Genomic DNA, 15,094 nt, shown 5'->3' with positions numbered 1-15,094 from the left:
TTAGATAAATTGCTAACATTTTAAAAAGTTATCTTGTGTGTATCATTGAGCTGATGCCCATATTATGAAATCTGGGTGACATATGAGCATTTATTACAGTCTTAGTAACATTTGTTAGTATATGCATCTAACATTTTATTGAGGTTGCTTTCTTATTATAAAGATAATGTAATATTGTTGTTTTGATTAAATTGTTTATATGTATACTTCAATACATTTTTACAGATGCTATTAGTATGCGTGACCAAACTCTGAGCCAATCTAGTGCAGTTGATTGGACTAGTACAGACATCATTGGAAAGTGGTGTATGGTCAGGTATGATGGTGACATTTACCCAGGTATTGTCATTGCAACAGATGACACTAACATCCAGGTCAAATGTATGCACAGTGGAGGTCCAAATTAGTTCTATTGGCCTATTCATGATGATGTAATCTGGTACCTCTATGACGATGTGCTTGGCTTCATCCCAGCCCCACTACCAATCACTGGTCGCCATGTGGCGATCCAAAGCGATATATGGTTGGATCTTACAAAGTAAAATGAGAGATATCTCCATTGAATGTGCATATCACATTCATAAATTTATTTGTGAAGTAGTTCTCCTGTTCTGTTTTCAACACTTTATCTCCGTTTCTTGTTAACATTAATTATAGTATGGTTACATTCTAAGTTTTGAATCTCATTTTCCTATGGTGCTACCTCCCTCAGTGACAGGAAAGTATTACTTTAATGTGGTTTTGCATTCACCATGTTATTATTTACCTATTTAACTTTGATGGAGTTTTTACCTAACTCAATGTGAATTCTGTTACCTACTTCAAAAAGACTTGTGATGTGTGATAGGTCTTTATGGCCTGGTTTTAATGCCAGTTGATTTCTCTGACCAGTGTAGTGAGGATCAGTTTCAATTAAAGTAACATTCTTCTAAATCTCTTGTTAATCATGTATTTGTGTAAATACTACACTACAGAACCTCACCCCTATCTTGTAATGTTAAAGAAAATGAAACCAAATACCAGCTAAAAGAACTTTGTCTGGAATTCATGATCCCGACTACAAACCCCTCAAAACATTACATTTCTTAGAATTCAATATGCTTCACTAATATAACTATGCAAATTCCATGCTACTGCAATTTAAAAGATAGTTATTTATAAGGTATAATAATAACAACAATAATAATAAATGCAGTAATGTTTTTAAAAGATACAAATATGTACAGTGTGCTGAACAATGTGTCCCATCATTCCTGTTACTCTTGTCAGTCCTGTTACTTCATATGTCAGTCCTGTTACTGTCATTAATTTGATAAAAATGTAAAAATGATAATTAGAATGGCCACCCAGGTATTACCAATCCAAATAAGACTGTAAAATGTTTTGGAAACTACCTTTTATTCAATACTTCTCTCATAAAAATACATATATATCTTAATTAATATGTGGTCTCTTTTTAAATTTTTTATTTTCTTGGTCATCTGAATGATGAAATTGAAATTTTAAAAATATATTCATAATCTGAAATAATCCCAGTTTAATGAGGGACTGAAATACTGTCCATACATGTGTAAACTGTTAAACAATTCTAATTCCAAATATATTATATAGTAACCATTTTGTCCGTAACAGGGTTGACAGATACATTGTATCATGGAGTGGATAACATGTCATAAAATAAATAAAATAAATAGCCTGAGATGGCACCATATAATTTATTGTCACTTTAAGATGTCTTCTTTCCATAGATACTTTTAAAATTGTGATAAAAATGATTTTATATTTTAAATTCTGAAAGTTGAAAAGGTACCGATTTCGTGGAATGACCCCTAACTGTGGTCAAATCTCAACATCACCCTCACAAACAAACACTAAAGATGACTCAAACATCCAGAGATTAACATATTAGAGATGTAGTAACTATCCAGAACATGCTAGCACAAGCCAGCTATTGTTTAGTTAAAGATCCAGTTTTGTTGAATGCATTTGTTCCATTTACTGTTAAACAGGCTGCAGATAATGCATCTGAGGAGCAGCTTAACCTTTTAGCAAAGCAGGTTAACTGCAGAAATTCATATATCAAGGTCAGCAAAGTTCAATTTCGACACTGAAGTTTGGACAGATTTACTTTACCCCACTTAGTGAATCATTTAATTGTTGCAATTTCACTGCAATTAAATGGTTTCGCTCTGAAATTTCACTCTAAGTAAGTGCTGGTAGAACTGAGTCTGTTTGGCTGCAAAGAACAATAAACTTTTGTCCTTTTTTTTTTGCCACAGGCGGAGAGACGTGGGTGGTTTTCCTTATGGCCAAATCTGATTGTTAACTTTACAACATCTATCTCACAAAGCACCAACATCACAGTAAAACCTTTGTTAGCAAAAGTAACAATGCTGTTTTATAACACGATCGATCATAATCATTAAAAACTGCAGTTATGTGTTGTTTTCCATCATAACGGTGACTATGAGTAACTAAGTGAGGTCGGCTCAGGTTTCCACCATGAACCTCTCCTTCCACGCTGGCTTCTTTTCATTCCCATTTTTTAATGAAAAGGTGTCTCTGCTGTACTGCATGTTCCCGGTCTGGCTGAGAGCTGGGTGTGACTGTTTACTCTCTAATCCATCTACTGTATCAACATTAAAGCTGCGGAAAGGTGCAGTCGGTGCAGCTCACAACAAGCCTGCTGAATCATCTCTATGACATCAGCCCTAAACCTGGAATAATACTTTAAGACATGTACAAACTTCCCAGGACCATCTGAAATGATTTGAGGACCAGTACAAATACTTCTGAACTTTTAGAGAGTCAGAACAAGTACTTTAACGGCTTTTTTAAAACTTTAATAGCTGAGGAAAGCCTGTACAATATAATAAAGCCAGATTTCAAGTTTCAGACAGTTTGATAGCAAATAATGTGTAATCTGCTTGAAATTTCACTATAGAAAAAAAACCTTCAAAACTACACCATCATCTTCATGTTATATCTTTCTGACTTTGTACCCTTGTCGTCTTATCAACACAAAAAGAGGAATGCCAACTCTCGAGGTCTGTCGACATCGTGATAAATTCCTGAGCAGCACACAGACACATTGTCATAGATAACTAAGGCGCATTGTCAGTCTCTCATGAGACTTGTTTACCCTGCAGGTGAAACTCTAACACCTTATAACCAACAGGGAGAAGGGAAGACAGCTGATAAACTAATTCATAACTACAAAAATCTACCAAACAGTGATTAAAAAAACACTTTTCTTCATTCAACAGAAATAAAATCTTCTTCACAAGAAAATATTGATCATGTGCTGTTAAGATGACAACAGAATTTCACTGATCTGAACCTCTCATGCTTCCCAACTCAAGGTTAAATATAGAAATCTGCTATTTAACCAGAACATTTGGAGCCAATGTTTTACAGCTTACAATCTCGTGTTATAAAGTCATCTCTGCCCAAACATGTTTGCATTCTCTGATTTATTCTGGAGTCAATGTTTCATGAGCTTCATTTACCTGCTTTACCCAAAAGGGTGTAACACCTTGCAGGTTTAAGCCATCACCCAAAAATGCATTTAGTATTACTATTGCTTATTTTCTCCAGTTTCCTTCTCACTGTCATTGCTACAGAATTGTTGACAGGATTCAATCCCTTTAAATCATTTAGCTTTGATCAGAGAAGTTCAGATGAGTGAAGTTCTGGTGCAAAAAGTGTTTTAAAAAAAATACAAAAAGCAAAAGTTTGTTACAGTGCATGATCAGTGGTTACAGTGCAGGGCGGGTTAGTGCATACTGGTGGTTAAACTAATCTTCAGTAACAATCAACATCAAACATACATTTAGTTAGTTTTTTTTTTAAATAGTTTAAAAATGTATGATTAGTGAGGTTATAAAAAGGTTGATACAGTGCACAGACAGGTTACAGTGAGGTTAATAAGGTGAATAAATGCAAAAAAAAGAATCAAAATACAATAAAGTTTGTTAAACATAAAAGTGTAACTGTGTTTGTGATCATATTAGTAGACAGTGGTGAGAGGCAGATGTGCTTTTTCAGTCATCAACAAAAACTTCATGGTGTTATTAAAAGGAGAGTGTCAGAAGATGGTTTGAAATGAAAGTCTGGATCATTTATGTAAACATGTTTTTTCAGTTCAGAGATTTTAAGAAATTAGAAGAACACCAAAAACTAACATTTAGCTGTCAAATGTCAGAGCTACTATAACTGCACCTAACCAACCAGCCAGTTAACATTAGTTCTGTTTTTGGCAAACGAGCCTACTGGTTAGTTAGCGAGTAACAGTTCAGATGTAATAGTTATTGGAACATTTTTGGGAAAAAATTGGCTTGGATGAGAAGATTTTAATCTCATGTCTGTTTGCTCCCCTAAACTAGCAGGACACCATCCACACATGAAAACCTATAAATAACACCTTTGTATGTTGTTATGTTTAATCAGTACACAAACTATTTTTTTGCAGTTTTAAAAAGGAAAGTAATTTTTTTGGAACTATTTCTTGACAAACAGCAGCGTATCCCTCCGCCCAACACTTCTGTGCAGAGTCTCTTGCTGAAGTCTGGGTTTCTAGATACAGTCGGTATACAAGCATGAACAAAGACTTCAGGGTTTTTTTTTTCCTCTAATCACTTCATGGATTTATTTTTGTGCAACTAAACTAAAAGCTGTACCTCTCCTCGGTATATGTAGTGATGATAATCACAGGCTTCTTACTTTTAATGCCCGCACCGTTACGCTTTGACTGGACTGTCTCAACACTTTTCTTGGGAACAGTCTCGACAAACTCGATTAAAGGCTCTGATTTAACCATCGTGGTGCTTTTTGCCTTTACCAAGGGAGGAATATCACCTCCTGTTGTAACAGGGAGCTGTGATTGGCTGCTTACCCTGAAGGGGCTGTTGGCGATGCTGACTCCTCCCCAGGCGACGGCCACAGTGTGTTTGAGAGGCGAGTTGGGCGTGTAGGAGCAGGCGTAAAGCCCGTTACCTTTACTCCTCGCCTTCACCTCCACAGGAAGTCCCTCCGCATCCTGACAGGAAGACAAGACAGTTTAAGCTACAAATTCGTCATGAAATCAGACTCTCAGACGGCTATTCATGGCCAGCACAGCCATTTAATCTATTTATACTCTGTATAATAGGATATAATAGGATTAAAATTAACTTCACTTTGTATTCATTTATTATGTTTGTCTATTTAACACAGACCACACAGATAAACATCATCACATACAGATAAGCAATGCAACAGATGTAATGTATATGGGGCATCAAACTGAAGCTAATTTGCAACCTCACATGCACGAGGGATTTACAGGAAATGATGCAGGATGAATCTAATTATTTAAATCATGTAAGCATGAATGCTATTAATTTTATGACGAGATGGTTTGATACTTCACACATGAAAGAAAAACAGTCGTTATGTTGTTTTTTTTGTATTTACTGCCGTGTGACTTTGATGTCTGAGCTGGATGAAGGCGAGACTTACAGTGTTGAGTGAAGCCAACAACTGCACAACATCTGTCTCTGTTGAGTGTTTGATGGTTATTATTTTCTGCTTTAGATCATTATCCAAAATAAATCAGTCAGCAAATGAACTGTTGTCTTCCTCTCTCTCTCTCTCTTCATCTGAGCTGCCAGTGCTCATAATTCATCCATTATTTGTTTATCACTTGTCAACGGGCTGCTGGAAGAGAGTTACATCCTGTTTTCTGCTGTGATGACCAAATAATGATTTCCATGTTCTGAAGGTTAACAAGCTAAATGATCACTCAATTAAAAGAAATAGAGATTCATCTATAATGAAGATAATCGTACTGGAAAACCTAAGTTGAAATATAATTGTAAGCATTCAGTCGGCTGCAAATGAGACAGAAAGCTGTTCAAATACCCATACGAGATAATCTACATGTGCAGCATTAAACAAATAACCCTTTGTTGACTTTAAAAGGCGCACGTGTCTGTATTGATTGTTGTACGAGTGGATTTCTGTATCTTACCTGAGCTGTGATCTTCAGAGGTCCGTTCCCAGCATCCTCTGCACTGACAGTGAACTCAGCAGGTTGGTTGACCAGACAGCCGGTCTTCTCGAGACCCGGTCCGTAAGCCTGGACCTGCAAACACGAAACCAGTTAAACACATATCTCAATACTGGAGCTAGTCTTCTGTCTCAATAAAAGTGATTTATTGGTTAGTCGATGGATTCAATTAACTGGTAACTATGTTGATGATTATATAATCATTTAATTCATTTTTCAAGTAGAAATACCAAACTTTAGCTGGTATGTGCTTCTCAAATGTGATGATTTAATGCTTTACTTTGTCATACATGGTAGTAAACTCAATATTTGTATGCATTTTTCACAGTTTTTTTGATATTTTATAGGTAAACCGAGGATACAATCAGCAGATGAATCGATAATAAGAATAATTGTTAGTTGCAGCTCTGGTCTAAATAGTTAATTTCAGTATAAAATTAATAACTAAATTCACATAATCATTTTCAACTTTACCATTTCAGTGTTTATATTTCAAAACAACTAAAGCTGCAATTAATCAATCAACAACTATTCTGATAATCAAATAGTTGTTCAAGTCATTTTTAAGAAAATATGATGATTTAATAATTAAATGTGACATTTTTCTTTTAAAATGAATTGAATGTTTTTGGGATAATGTCAGAATAAGACATCTGTATATGTCACCTTGTGCTTTAAAGATATTATGATACAACATTTTTAACATTTCTGATGTTTTATTGACCAAACTATGAAGCGAGAAAAATAGCTGGCAGATTAATCGATTATGAAAATGAGTTCTCGATCTCCCCAAACCATATTTTATTGTAAGTATAAAAGTACAAGAAGAAACTGGTAATTCAAACCGTTAAACCAGTAATAAACCCGGTCACAGCTCTTTGTGTCATGCTGACCTTTTCCGAGTTGCTGTCATGGTTGTCGGGGACGATGCAGGCCATGAAGGGGCTGTGTTCGATGTCTTCTTCGTCACAGGTCACGTGTATGGCGTACTCGCCGGGCTCCGTCGGCCAGTAACGGACATCACATGACCCGTCGTCCTGGTCCTCGCACTCGATCTTAGCCTGAGAAGGTCCCTCGATGGCAAAACCTGAAGACAGGAAGCAGGTCAGATGGGACAAGATACAGCTAGAGTGTGAGTTAGGGTTGAGATGTGATGGCATTTAATCAAATCTGAAGTTTCAAGTCATCAAACCTGATCTGAATGTTTTTTGTAATCTTTTAGAATTTGTAACTAAACTTAAAAACAATAAACACTCAAAGACTGAACTAATATCTGTACTTTTTGTTGACAAAGAAGGCCGAAACTGTTTTTAGAGGCAGCCTTCTTAACACTCAACCTACCGAAAATGAGACGTGTAGCAAAAGACAAAATGAGTAAATGCATTAAAAGTAGCAGCTGTTGCTCACTGACGTAAACCTTATTCTTCACCAGCAACTAAATTAAAACCATTAGGTTGATGATCATACGATGTGATACATAACATATTTAAGGAAGTGGGGATGTGTCTATCAGAGTCTGATGGGGAAAAAAATGAGTCTGAGAATTTGAAAGTCTTCCGCTGATTCAACATCAGAAGACAAACATCAGCCTGATAAATAAAGTTAAACCACAAATAAACCTGTTATGTAGAAAGTGAAACGAGAGACACTCACCCAGCACTCCGACATCAGAGCCGACAGACTCCACTACAAAGGCGGCAGGTTTACCCACAATGCCTCCCTCCAGGCCCGGACCCCAGGCTCTGATCTGCTGAGGTCCCGCCTCCTGACCCACCTTCACTTCGAATGGACTGAAACAAAGGAGCGAGAGAAAAAAATACATCAGCAAAATGCCAAAAATCTACTGCTTTGTTGCTGCTCTTTCTGCAATGTGGAAAAGCTATATACAGTACGTGTAAGTGTGTGTGTGTGTGTGTGTGTGTGTGTGTGTGTGTGTGTGTGTGTGTGTGTGTGTGTGAGAAAACACACAGTATGACCTAACCCATGAGGTCACACACACAAAAACATATAAATTAACAACCTCAGTGCCTCACAGAGTTGTAATCCAATCTTTAGCAGTTACTGGCCTTACATATACTTATTTCTTGTGTGTAGTGTGTGTGTGTGATCTTAGTAGGAAACTACATTCACTATAAATAAAACTGTCTGTATAGTTTTCCTGTCTTCATTACATACCAAACACTGAATTTTTTCCTTTTACCTTTTTCAAAATGTCCAAAAATATACTTCTCCACCTCCTGCTGCTGCTGCTGCTACTAATAATATATCTTATAATTAATCACACGATACTCATACCATTAAACATACTATTTGTATATTTCAAACATAGATTTTTGATCAAAATTGTAATAGCTTTAAAAAAATGAGTACAATTTTTATCTAGGTGATAGCGCCCCGCATATCAATGTTCTCAATTGAATGTTGGCACTTTAGTTACGTTACTTTTAGTACCGACTGTGTACTTTGTAATTTGATTGATGCAAAATATGTGTGGATGAGCAATAAAGATGATTTGTTATATCACTTCACTTCCAGTTTGGAGCACTTTGATTTATGTTGTAGGTTTGAACCAGATGGAGGCCGACGTTATCGTCTCCATCTGTAATTTCTGCACCCTGGATGTTCCTCTCTGTCCTGATTTCAATTACTTCCTAACATACAGAGTAATGAATAGTAAAAGTATAGAGAAGTATATGAAATGTGCATAAAAGCCAGAGGTGGGAACTTACTGTACTTAATTTTCCAGGTATCTCTACTTTAATTGAGTATTTATTTTTTTGATGACTTTTTACTTTAATTTCCTACATTTGAACACAAATATCTGGACTTTCTACACCTTACATTGTCAGAACAGGCTCGTTACTTGTTTCAACCTCAGTGACTTTATAAAAGGAAGACATGACGGTGTATTAGGGCCGTATATGTAGGGTTGGGTATCGAGGTCGGTCCGGACATTCAATTTTCAGTTCAACGTTCAGCTGTCTCACTCTTTGCCTAACCTCTGATTCTTGCGTGTAACTTTAGTCCGATGATCTAACGCTCACTTCTGGATGAAATAAAGCAGAAACACGCTCAAAATCCCCAAAGTTTTGAAGTTAGCCTTCTCATTGTGGGAACTTTCTGATCGAGGATATGATGCCTGTACATGTTTCTGCTCTGGATTATCACTAAACTTTGTGGAGTCGTGACAGACAGACCACATGATCTTCTCTGTCTTTCTTATTATGATTATTTGATTAAGTATTTACAAGTATTTCCTCTCCGTGTACAACTCCTGACCCATGTTTTGTTTGCCCGAGCGGGGCTACTCATCAGTATTTTAAAAATGACCTCAGCAGGCAAATTTGCGTTACTGCCAAAAATCTCTCAGTTGATTTCTTTTCCCCCCCATCTGGCTGGCTGCACATACATTTGGGGAAGTCCCTGCACCAATACTATAACTAATATCCACACCACAAAACACACAATATGTCTAATCTGAGAGGTGACAAAGAGAACACGAGGCCCAGACTTTAAGTCTTGGTGTCCCTGCGGATCCGACAATTCAGATCAGATGAGGTAATGTGCTGAGGTAATGGTAAATGGACTGTATTTGTTTAGCGCCTTTTTTCTGTCTTCCGACCGCTCCAAAGCGCTTTTTACACTACAAGCCACATTCATCCATTCACACACACTCATAAGCTGACGGCACAGCCTTCAGGAGCAATCTGGGGTTCATTATCTTGCCCAAGGACACTTTGATATGTTGACTGGAGGAGGCAGGAATCAAACCACTGATCTTCCCATTCATGGATGACCCGCTCTGCTTCCTTAGCCACAGCCGCCTCAGTGGCTTAAAGCACACACACACACACACACACACACACACAGACACACATAGACATAATCCCCTTTCAAATAGAGATCCCATATTATTTTAGTTAAGAAGACACATCATTATGCCAGCTTTGCTTCTTTTTTTTACACTGAATCAAACAAAGCCAGCATAATGCCGCCCCGTGTGTGATTTTTAGACAACATGCTGGCTTTCGGGAATCAGGCGCGATGTGTAACTCAGCGTCGGTGTCTAGTGTGTTTAGTTCCCCGTCCAGTAAATGTGACTACCTCTGCTCCCGGCTTAATGCTGAAACAACAACGCCTCTCCATTTAGTGCCTTCGTACTTTTTCTAGGCTGTGTGTTTTGAAAGAGTGTGCTGCTCACCTCTTTGGGATGTGCTGACCCCCCCAGGTGATGGAGACGGTGTATTTGCCAGGACTGTGGGGGTAATACTCATAAGAGAACACACTGTCCTGACTGGAGATCTGCTTCACCGGCTCCTCAATGCCCTCTGAACACACACACACACACACACACACACACACACACACACACAGATTAAACAGAGTAATCAGCACTTAAATCTCATTTTGAAAATAGTCTTAGTTGCCATTAAAAGCACAAAACCAGGGTCACATAAGAGGCAGAGGTAAACGAGTTAGAGTTTGCAAAGACGGGATGATCATATGTCATTATGCATGTGGAAAAATGTGCTGGTATTAAAGCCTCTACAGTTAAAAATCATACTCACTGGGTCCTTTGACGACCACCTTCAGTTCTCCGCTGCCGGCATTCTTGGTGTCCACCTTAAAGTCACCGACCTGTTTCACCCTCATCCCCGACGGCTGGAGACCACGACCGGTCGCCCTGCACGCCCCCGGCACACAGGCTGGACAGGAGGAAGAGAAAACACATGGAAGTGTGATGGGATGTTTTACAGTGTGATCAAGATTGTATTGTTTTCTATTGAGATGTATTTGAGCTCACCAGGTCCCACATCGACAACAAAGGGGCTCTTGGGGATCCCCACTCCTCCGAAGGTGATAGTGATAGTGTGCGGGCCGCTCTGGGTGGGCTTGTAGGTGCAGCGGTACGTGGCATCGCCCTTATCCTCCATCATCACCTCCACACTGTTGTCACGGCCCTGTGGGTCTCGGATTATGGCCGTCACGTCTCCTGTACCGGCCCCTACAGAGAAGATGTAAAGAGGAAACTTTATACTTATACTTCAGCTTCAGTCTGTGCTTATTGGAAACAGGAGAGTAATGTTTCTGAAATGTGGACACAGTGATCGCTCATGTTGAAAATATACTAATAAATTGAGGGGGAAAGTGTGTTTCATTGATTATGAATTCAACTTTTCATTTGTAAGAGAAATATTGTGTCAGTTCTACTTTTTTTTAGTCTAAATTTAAAATGTTAATTCCAGCCAAGTGTGTTTTTTAAGTGAGCAATACTTTACTTTAGCTACTGGATGTTCATCTGTTGGTTATACAGTATATACAGTAACCTAGGAGATATAACAGTGGTGCATGTCAGCCAGTCAAGATGCCTCCAGCGTGTGTGCTTAAATAAGATGCACTCTGCAAAATCCAACCAGTATGGTGCCAGTTTGTGCCAAGTCGGCGTCATTTTTACTACTTTGAATTGTGCATAAAAGTGTCTAGTGCTGCTTATGCCGACTTGATTTATAAGCTCTGTTTGACACGTCAGCAAAATACTACATGTACCGACAGCATCACAAATAACTACTGAAAACATTTTTTGCCTCAGCTCGTCATAGCAGCAAACACTCAGCAAGTTGTAAAGTTTATCACAGCATCTCTCCCACCTGCTGCTGTTTAATTATCAGGTGATAAAGATTCAACATGATATCTACCATCTCATAAGACGCCTAGACTCCAGTCGACCATGTTCCTCCACCCTTGCCACTACATGAAAAAACAGCCTGAACAACCAAATGGAGCACAGCCATTGAAAACAATCAGCATGGGTGTGTGCTGCCTGTATTTGTTGCCCTTTAAACTAACACTACTACTTACTGCTTAAATCGCTCTTACAGACGGCTCACAGATTGTGATCGCGCCGTTTAACATTTATTACCCACATCAGAGCCATGACATCACATCTTTTCTTACACTTTACACCATAAAACATCTGTGTTTCTTTGTTGCTGTGATTTCTCTGACCTGCAGTGTAGATTTCGAAGTAGGTGGGTCTGTTGGCGATGTTGCCCACAGGTTCGATTCCCGGGCCTTTGACCGTGACCTTAGAGGCGTCGCCCAGCGCCTTATCCACGCTCACCTCAAACGGACTCTTGGGAATCTGCTGGCCTGCAAACAACACTGTCACCTAGGAAACGAAAACAACAATTACACATAGTTGTGTCTTGGAGAGAAAAAAAAAAATACCTGAACATTTCTGATATATTCACAATATGTCTTTTCACTGATAAAATAAACTAAAACTTACTTCTACATATTGTTATGTCATCAAAAGGAATAAATTAGCAACTCTACGGAAAATGTAAATATAATGAATCAGCCCCAAATGTCCAAATGTGAGTATTTTTAAATCCAGATTAAAAACATTTCTCTTTTCATGTGATTATCATTTAGCCCTTTTAAAACACTCTAAATTTTAATCTTTCATTTGCACTATGTATGTTCTTTTAATAATTTTAAAAGCAAATCATAATTTTATGCTGCACTCTCATATTATGCTCTATTTTAGTCTATCTTTTTGTTTTCTTTCTCTCTTTCTATACTATGTTTTTATTTTATTATAATTGGGGTTTCTTGTTTTTAAATTGCGTGTTTTCATGTTTCCAATATTTACCGTTTAATATTTAGTTTTTTTATGTAAAGCACATTGAGTTGCCCCTGTGTATGAAATGCACCATATAAATAAGGCTGCCTTGCCTTCACAGCGCAGTGAAAGTTTTGACAGATCCTGTAGGACAAATGTCTTTTCTTTTCCAATCTCAACAGAATTTCAAAGGATTTAAGGATATAGGATTTTAAGTCAGAAAACAGCTTGGAATGTGTCTGTGGCGTCCAGGTCTTAAAGTCTTAGAGAACTCCTCTCACATTGCATCCAAACTGCATTAATTTTATTGATGGTTATATGTTCACAGAAGAAAAGAACAGGATCTTACTTTATGAGGTCCCATCACTTGAGGAATGTAGGTGACACTGAACGTCTTCTTGCCCTCGTTAAGCTCCGCCTTCAGCTGATCAACACAACACGCAAACAGATGTCAAACACATTTGTTCTTTTAAAGACTGGTCATTTGCCTGTTAGAGACCATAATTATTAAAGAGGAGGAGGAAGAGTGATTTACCTCCTCTCTGGTGCCGTCAGGTTGGTCCAGGTAGACGGTGACCTGACCATGACCTGCACTGAATGTGTCCACTGTGAACACAGCAGGACGCAGCACCCTGTTCCCTGTTGGTTCGATACCTACACAAGAAGAAAATCAATATAAAAGAGTTAAAAATACTTTAATGTTTTCAAATAATAGTTTTAACTCATTGAAATGAACAAGGGAGCCGCGCTTTTTGACGCTGTGCTGTTGTTGGTCTGAACACGGCCCAATTCCAGGTATTTCCTCCTCAGGGTTACAGTTGGAAGACAAATGCTGAACTCACCAATCTGTGTGTGTGTGTGTGTGTGTGTGTGTGTGTGTGTGTGTGTGTGTGTGTGTATCAGATATGAGTTCAGCCCATTGTTCAGACTAACAGCTGCTCACTTCCTGTCTTTGTCAGACAGACCAGTGTTTCCAGTGTTCCCATTAGCCGAGACACACAGGGAGGAAGAGGTCACAAACACAGAAGCTCCTGTGTTATTCAATCATAAACCAGATGGCCTTTAAGAAAGTGTTTCCAGAGCGAATTTAAAACCTACGCAAAAATGTGTGTGTGTGTCTTTGTGTCTATATATATATATATGTATATATGTGTGTGTGTGTGTGTGTGTGTGTGTGTGTGCGTGCGTGTGCGTGTGCGTGTGCGTGTGCGTATATATACCTGGTCCGTATGCGCGGGCCTTCTTGGGGTTGAGTTTGGGTTTCAATGGAGCTCCGGGTTTCAGTTTGGATTTGGGGAACTGAGACAGGTAGGTCATCACCGACTGCTCGTCCACACTGGGATCAATGATTTCCTCTGGAGCTATCACCTGCACACACACACACACAAAGTTCAGGTTTGTAAATCCATTTTAAACTTATAGTATAAACCATATAACAATAAATGTCAAGTTTAGCCTCATTTAATCGTCATTCCATTCATATCTGTTAAAATACACATACAGCAGAATGACATGTCCCAGTGATAAAATTAAACAAAACAAAAATAAAACACCGAACGCAAAATCATCTTAAGTGCGTAGTGCGTACAGTAAGTAATTACAAGTCATAAATAAATATTCCCAAGCAAGCAAGCAATATTGGTCCAGCTGCTGATTTTGTGTGGCGTGCCGCATCCTGGGTGAACCGTCTGTGGGTAAAGTTTGGCGCACAGCAGACAAACCACATTCTGGCTCGATGCATGTGAGCCAGAAAATCTGTTTTTTGACTTAATGCCGCACGACAACCAGAGGAGCTTTAATGCTGTTACTGTGCTTTACTGACTACACTCAGAATAAGCTATACACACACAAAATGAAATGTTGAACTAATTAGTAATAACGGTAATAAAAATAAAATAGATATAATTTGTGGTGCTCTCAGGCTAAATTAATGTCTCTAAAAAGATGTGTAATGTTTGATGTATACTTTGCCGTCTCAGCTCTCAGCTTAACATGTCTACCTGCACATGGCTGTCCTTATTGTTCTGTTCTTTGGTTGAAAAGGATCCGTCTCAGTGCATTTAATAGGTCATCCATTCTACATGCCTGACAGCAAGGCTCGGAGCGACACAGGAACCCATTTACATATTTATACCTCCAACCAAAATGTGTCACATATACTTTTAAAAAGGAGGATTATATCTATATCTGCCCCCTGACCCAGAGACATTTCTGTATAAGAGCATTGGAAAAACACCCCAACTAATTAAAATCAAGATATAATTCTTCACTGACTAATCAACAGGGTGTCACACTTTTCCCCCCACATAGTTTATAATGACTAAGATAAAGACTAAGAAAGGGGATGACATTGCAAGTGAGTATTTAGACAGTAAGAGCACACTCTGTGATTGCTTAAATATAATAGGATTTGCTAGTAG

General features: G+C 38.4%; 1 protein-coding gene across 2 annotated transcripts in view; it reads right to left on the bottom strand.

Moving 5' to 3' along the window:
- Positions 1-15,094, bottom strand: part of flnbl (filamin B, like) — a 79,449-nt gene that overhangs the window by 29,286 nt on the left and 35,069 nt on the right. For both annotated transcript variants that reach the window (XM_062416590.1, XM_062416591.1), the window contains exons 5-15: positions 13,895-14,042; positions 13,210-13,328; positions 13,024-13,098; positions 12,056-12,218; positions 10,854-11,054; positions 10,618-10,755; positions 10,251-10,377; positions 7,703-7,839; positions 6,943-7,136; positions 6,011-6,124; positions 4,895-5,038 (exon numbers count right to left, since the gene is read on the bottom strand). In XM_062416590.1, the coding sequence (XP_062272574.1) occupies positions 4,895-5,038; positions 6,011-6,124; positions 6,943-7,136; positions 7,703-7,839; positions 10,251-10,377; positions 10,618-10,755; positions 10,854-11,054; positions 12,056-12,218; positions 13,024-13,098; positions 13,210-13,328; positions 13,895-14,042 (1,560 nt within the window). The remainder of the gene's footprint in view (positions 1-4,894; positions 5,039-6,010; positions 6,125-6,942; positions 7,137-7,702; positions 7,840-10,250; positions 10,378-10,617; positions 10,756-10,853; positions 11,055-12,055; positions 12,219-13,023; positions 13,099-13,209; positions 13,329-13,894; positions 14,043-15,094) is intronic.

Source organism: Scomber scombrus, chromosome 3 (assembly GCF_963691925.1).
Source record: "Scomber scombrus chromosome 3, fScoSco1.1, whole genome shotgun sequence".
Lineage (NCBI taxonomy): Eukaryota > Metazoa > Chordata > Actinopteri > Scombriformes > Scombridae > Scomber > Scomber scombrus.
This window is presented reverse-complemented; position numbering and strand designations above follow the sequence as displayed.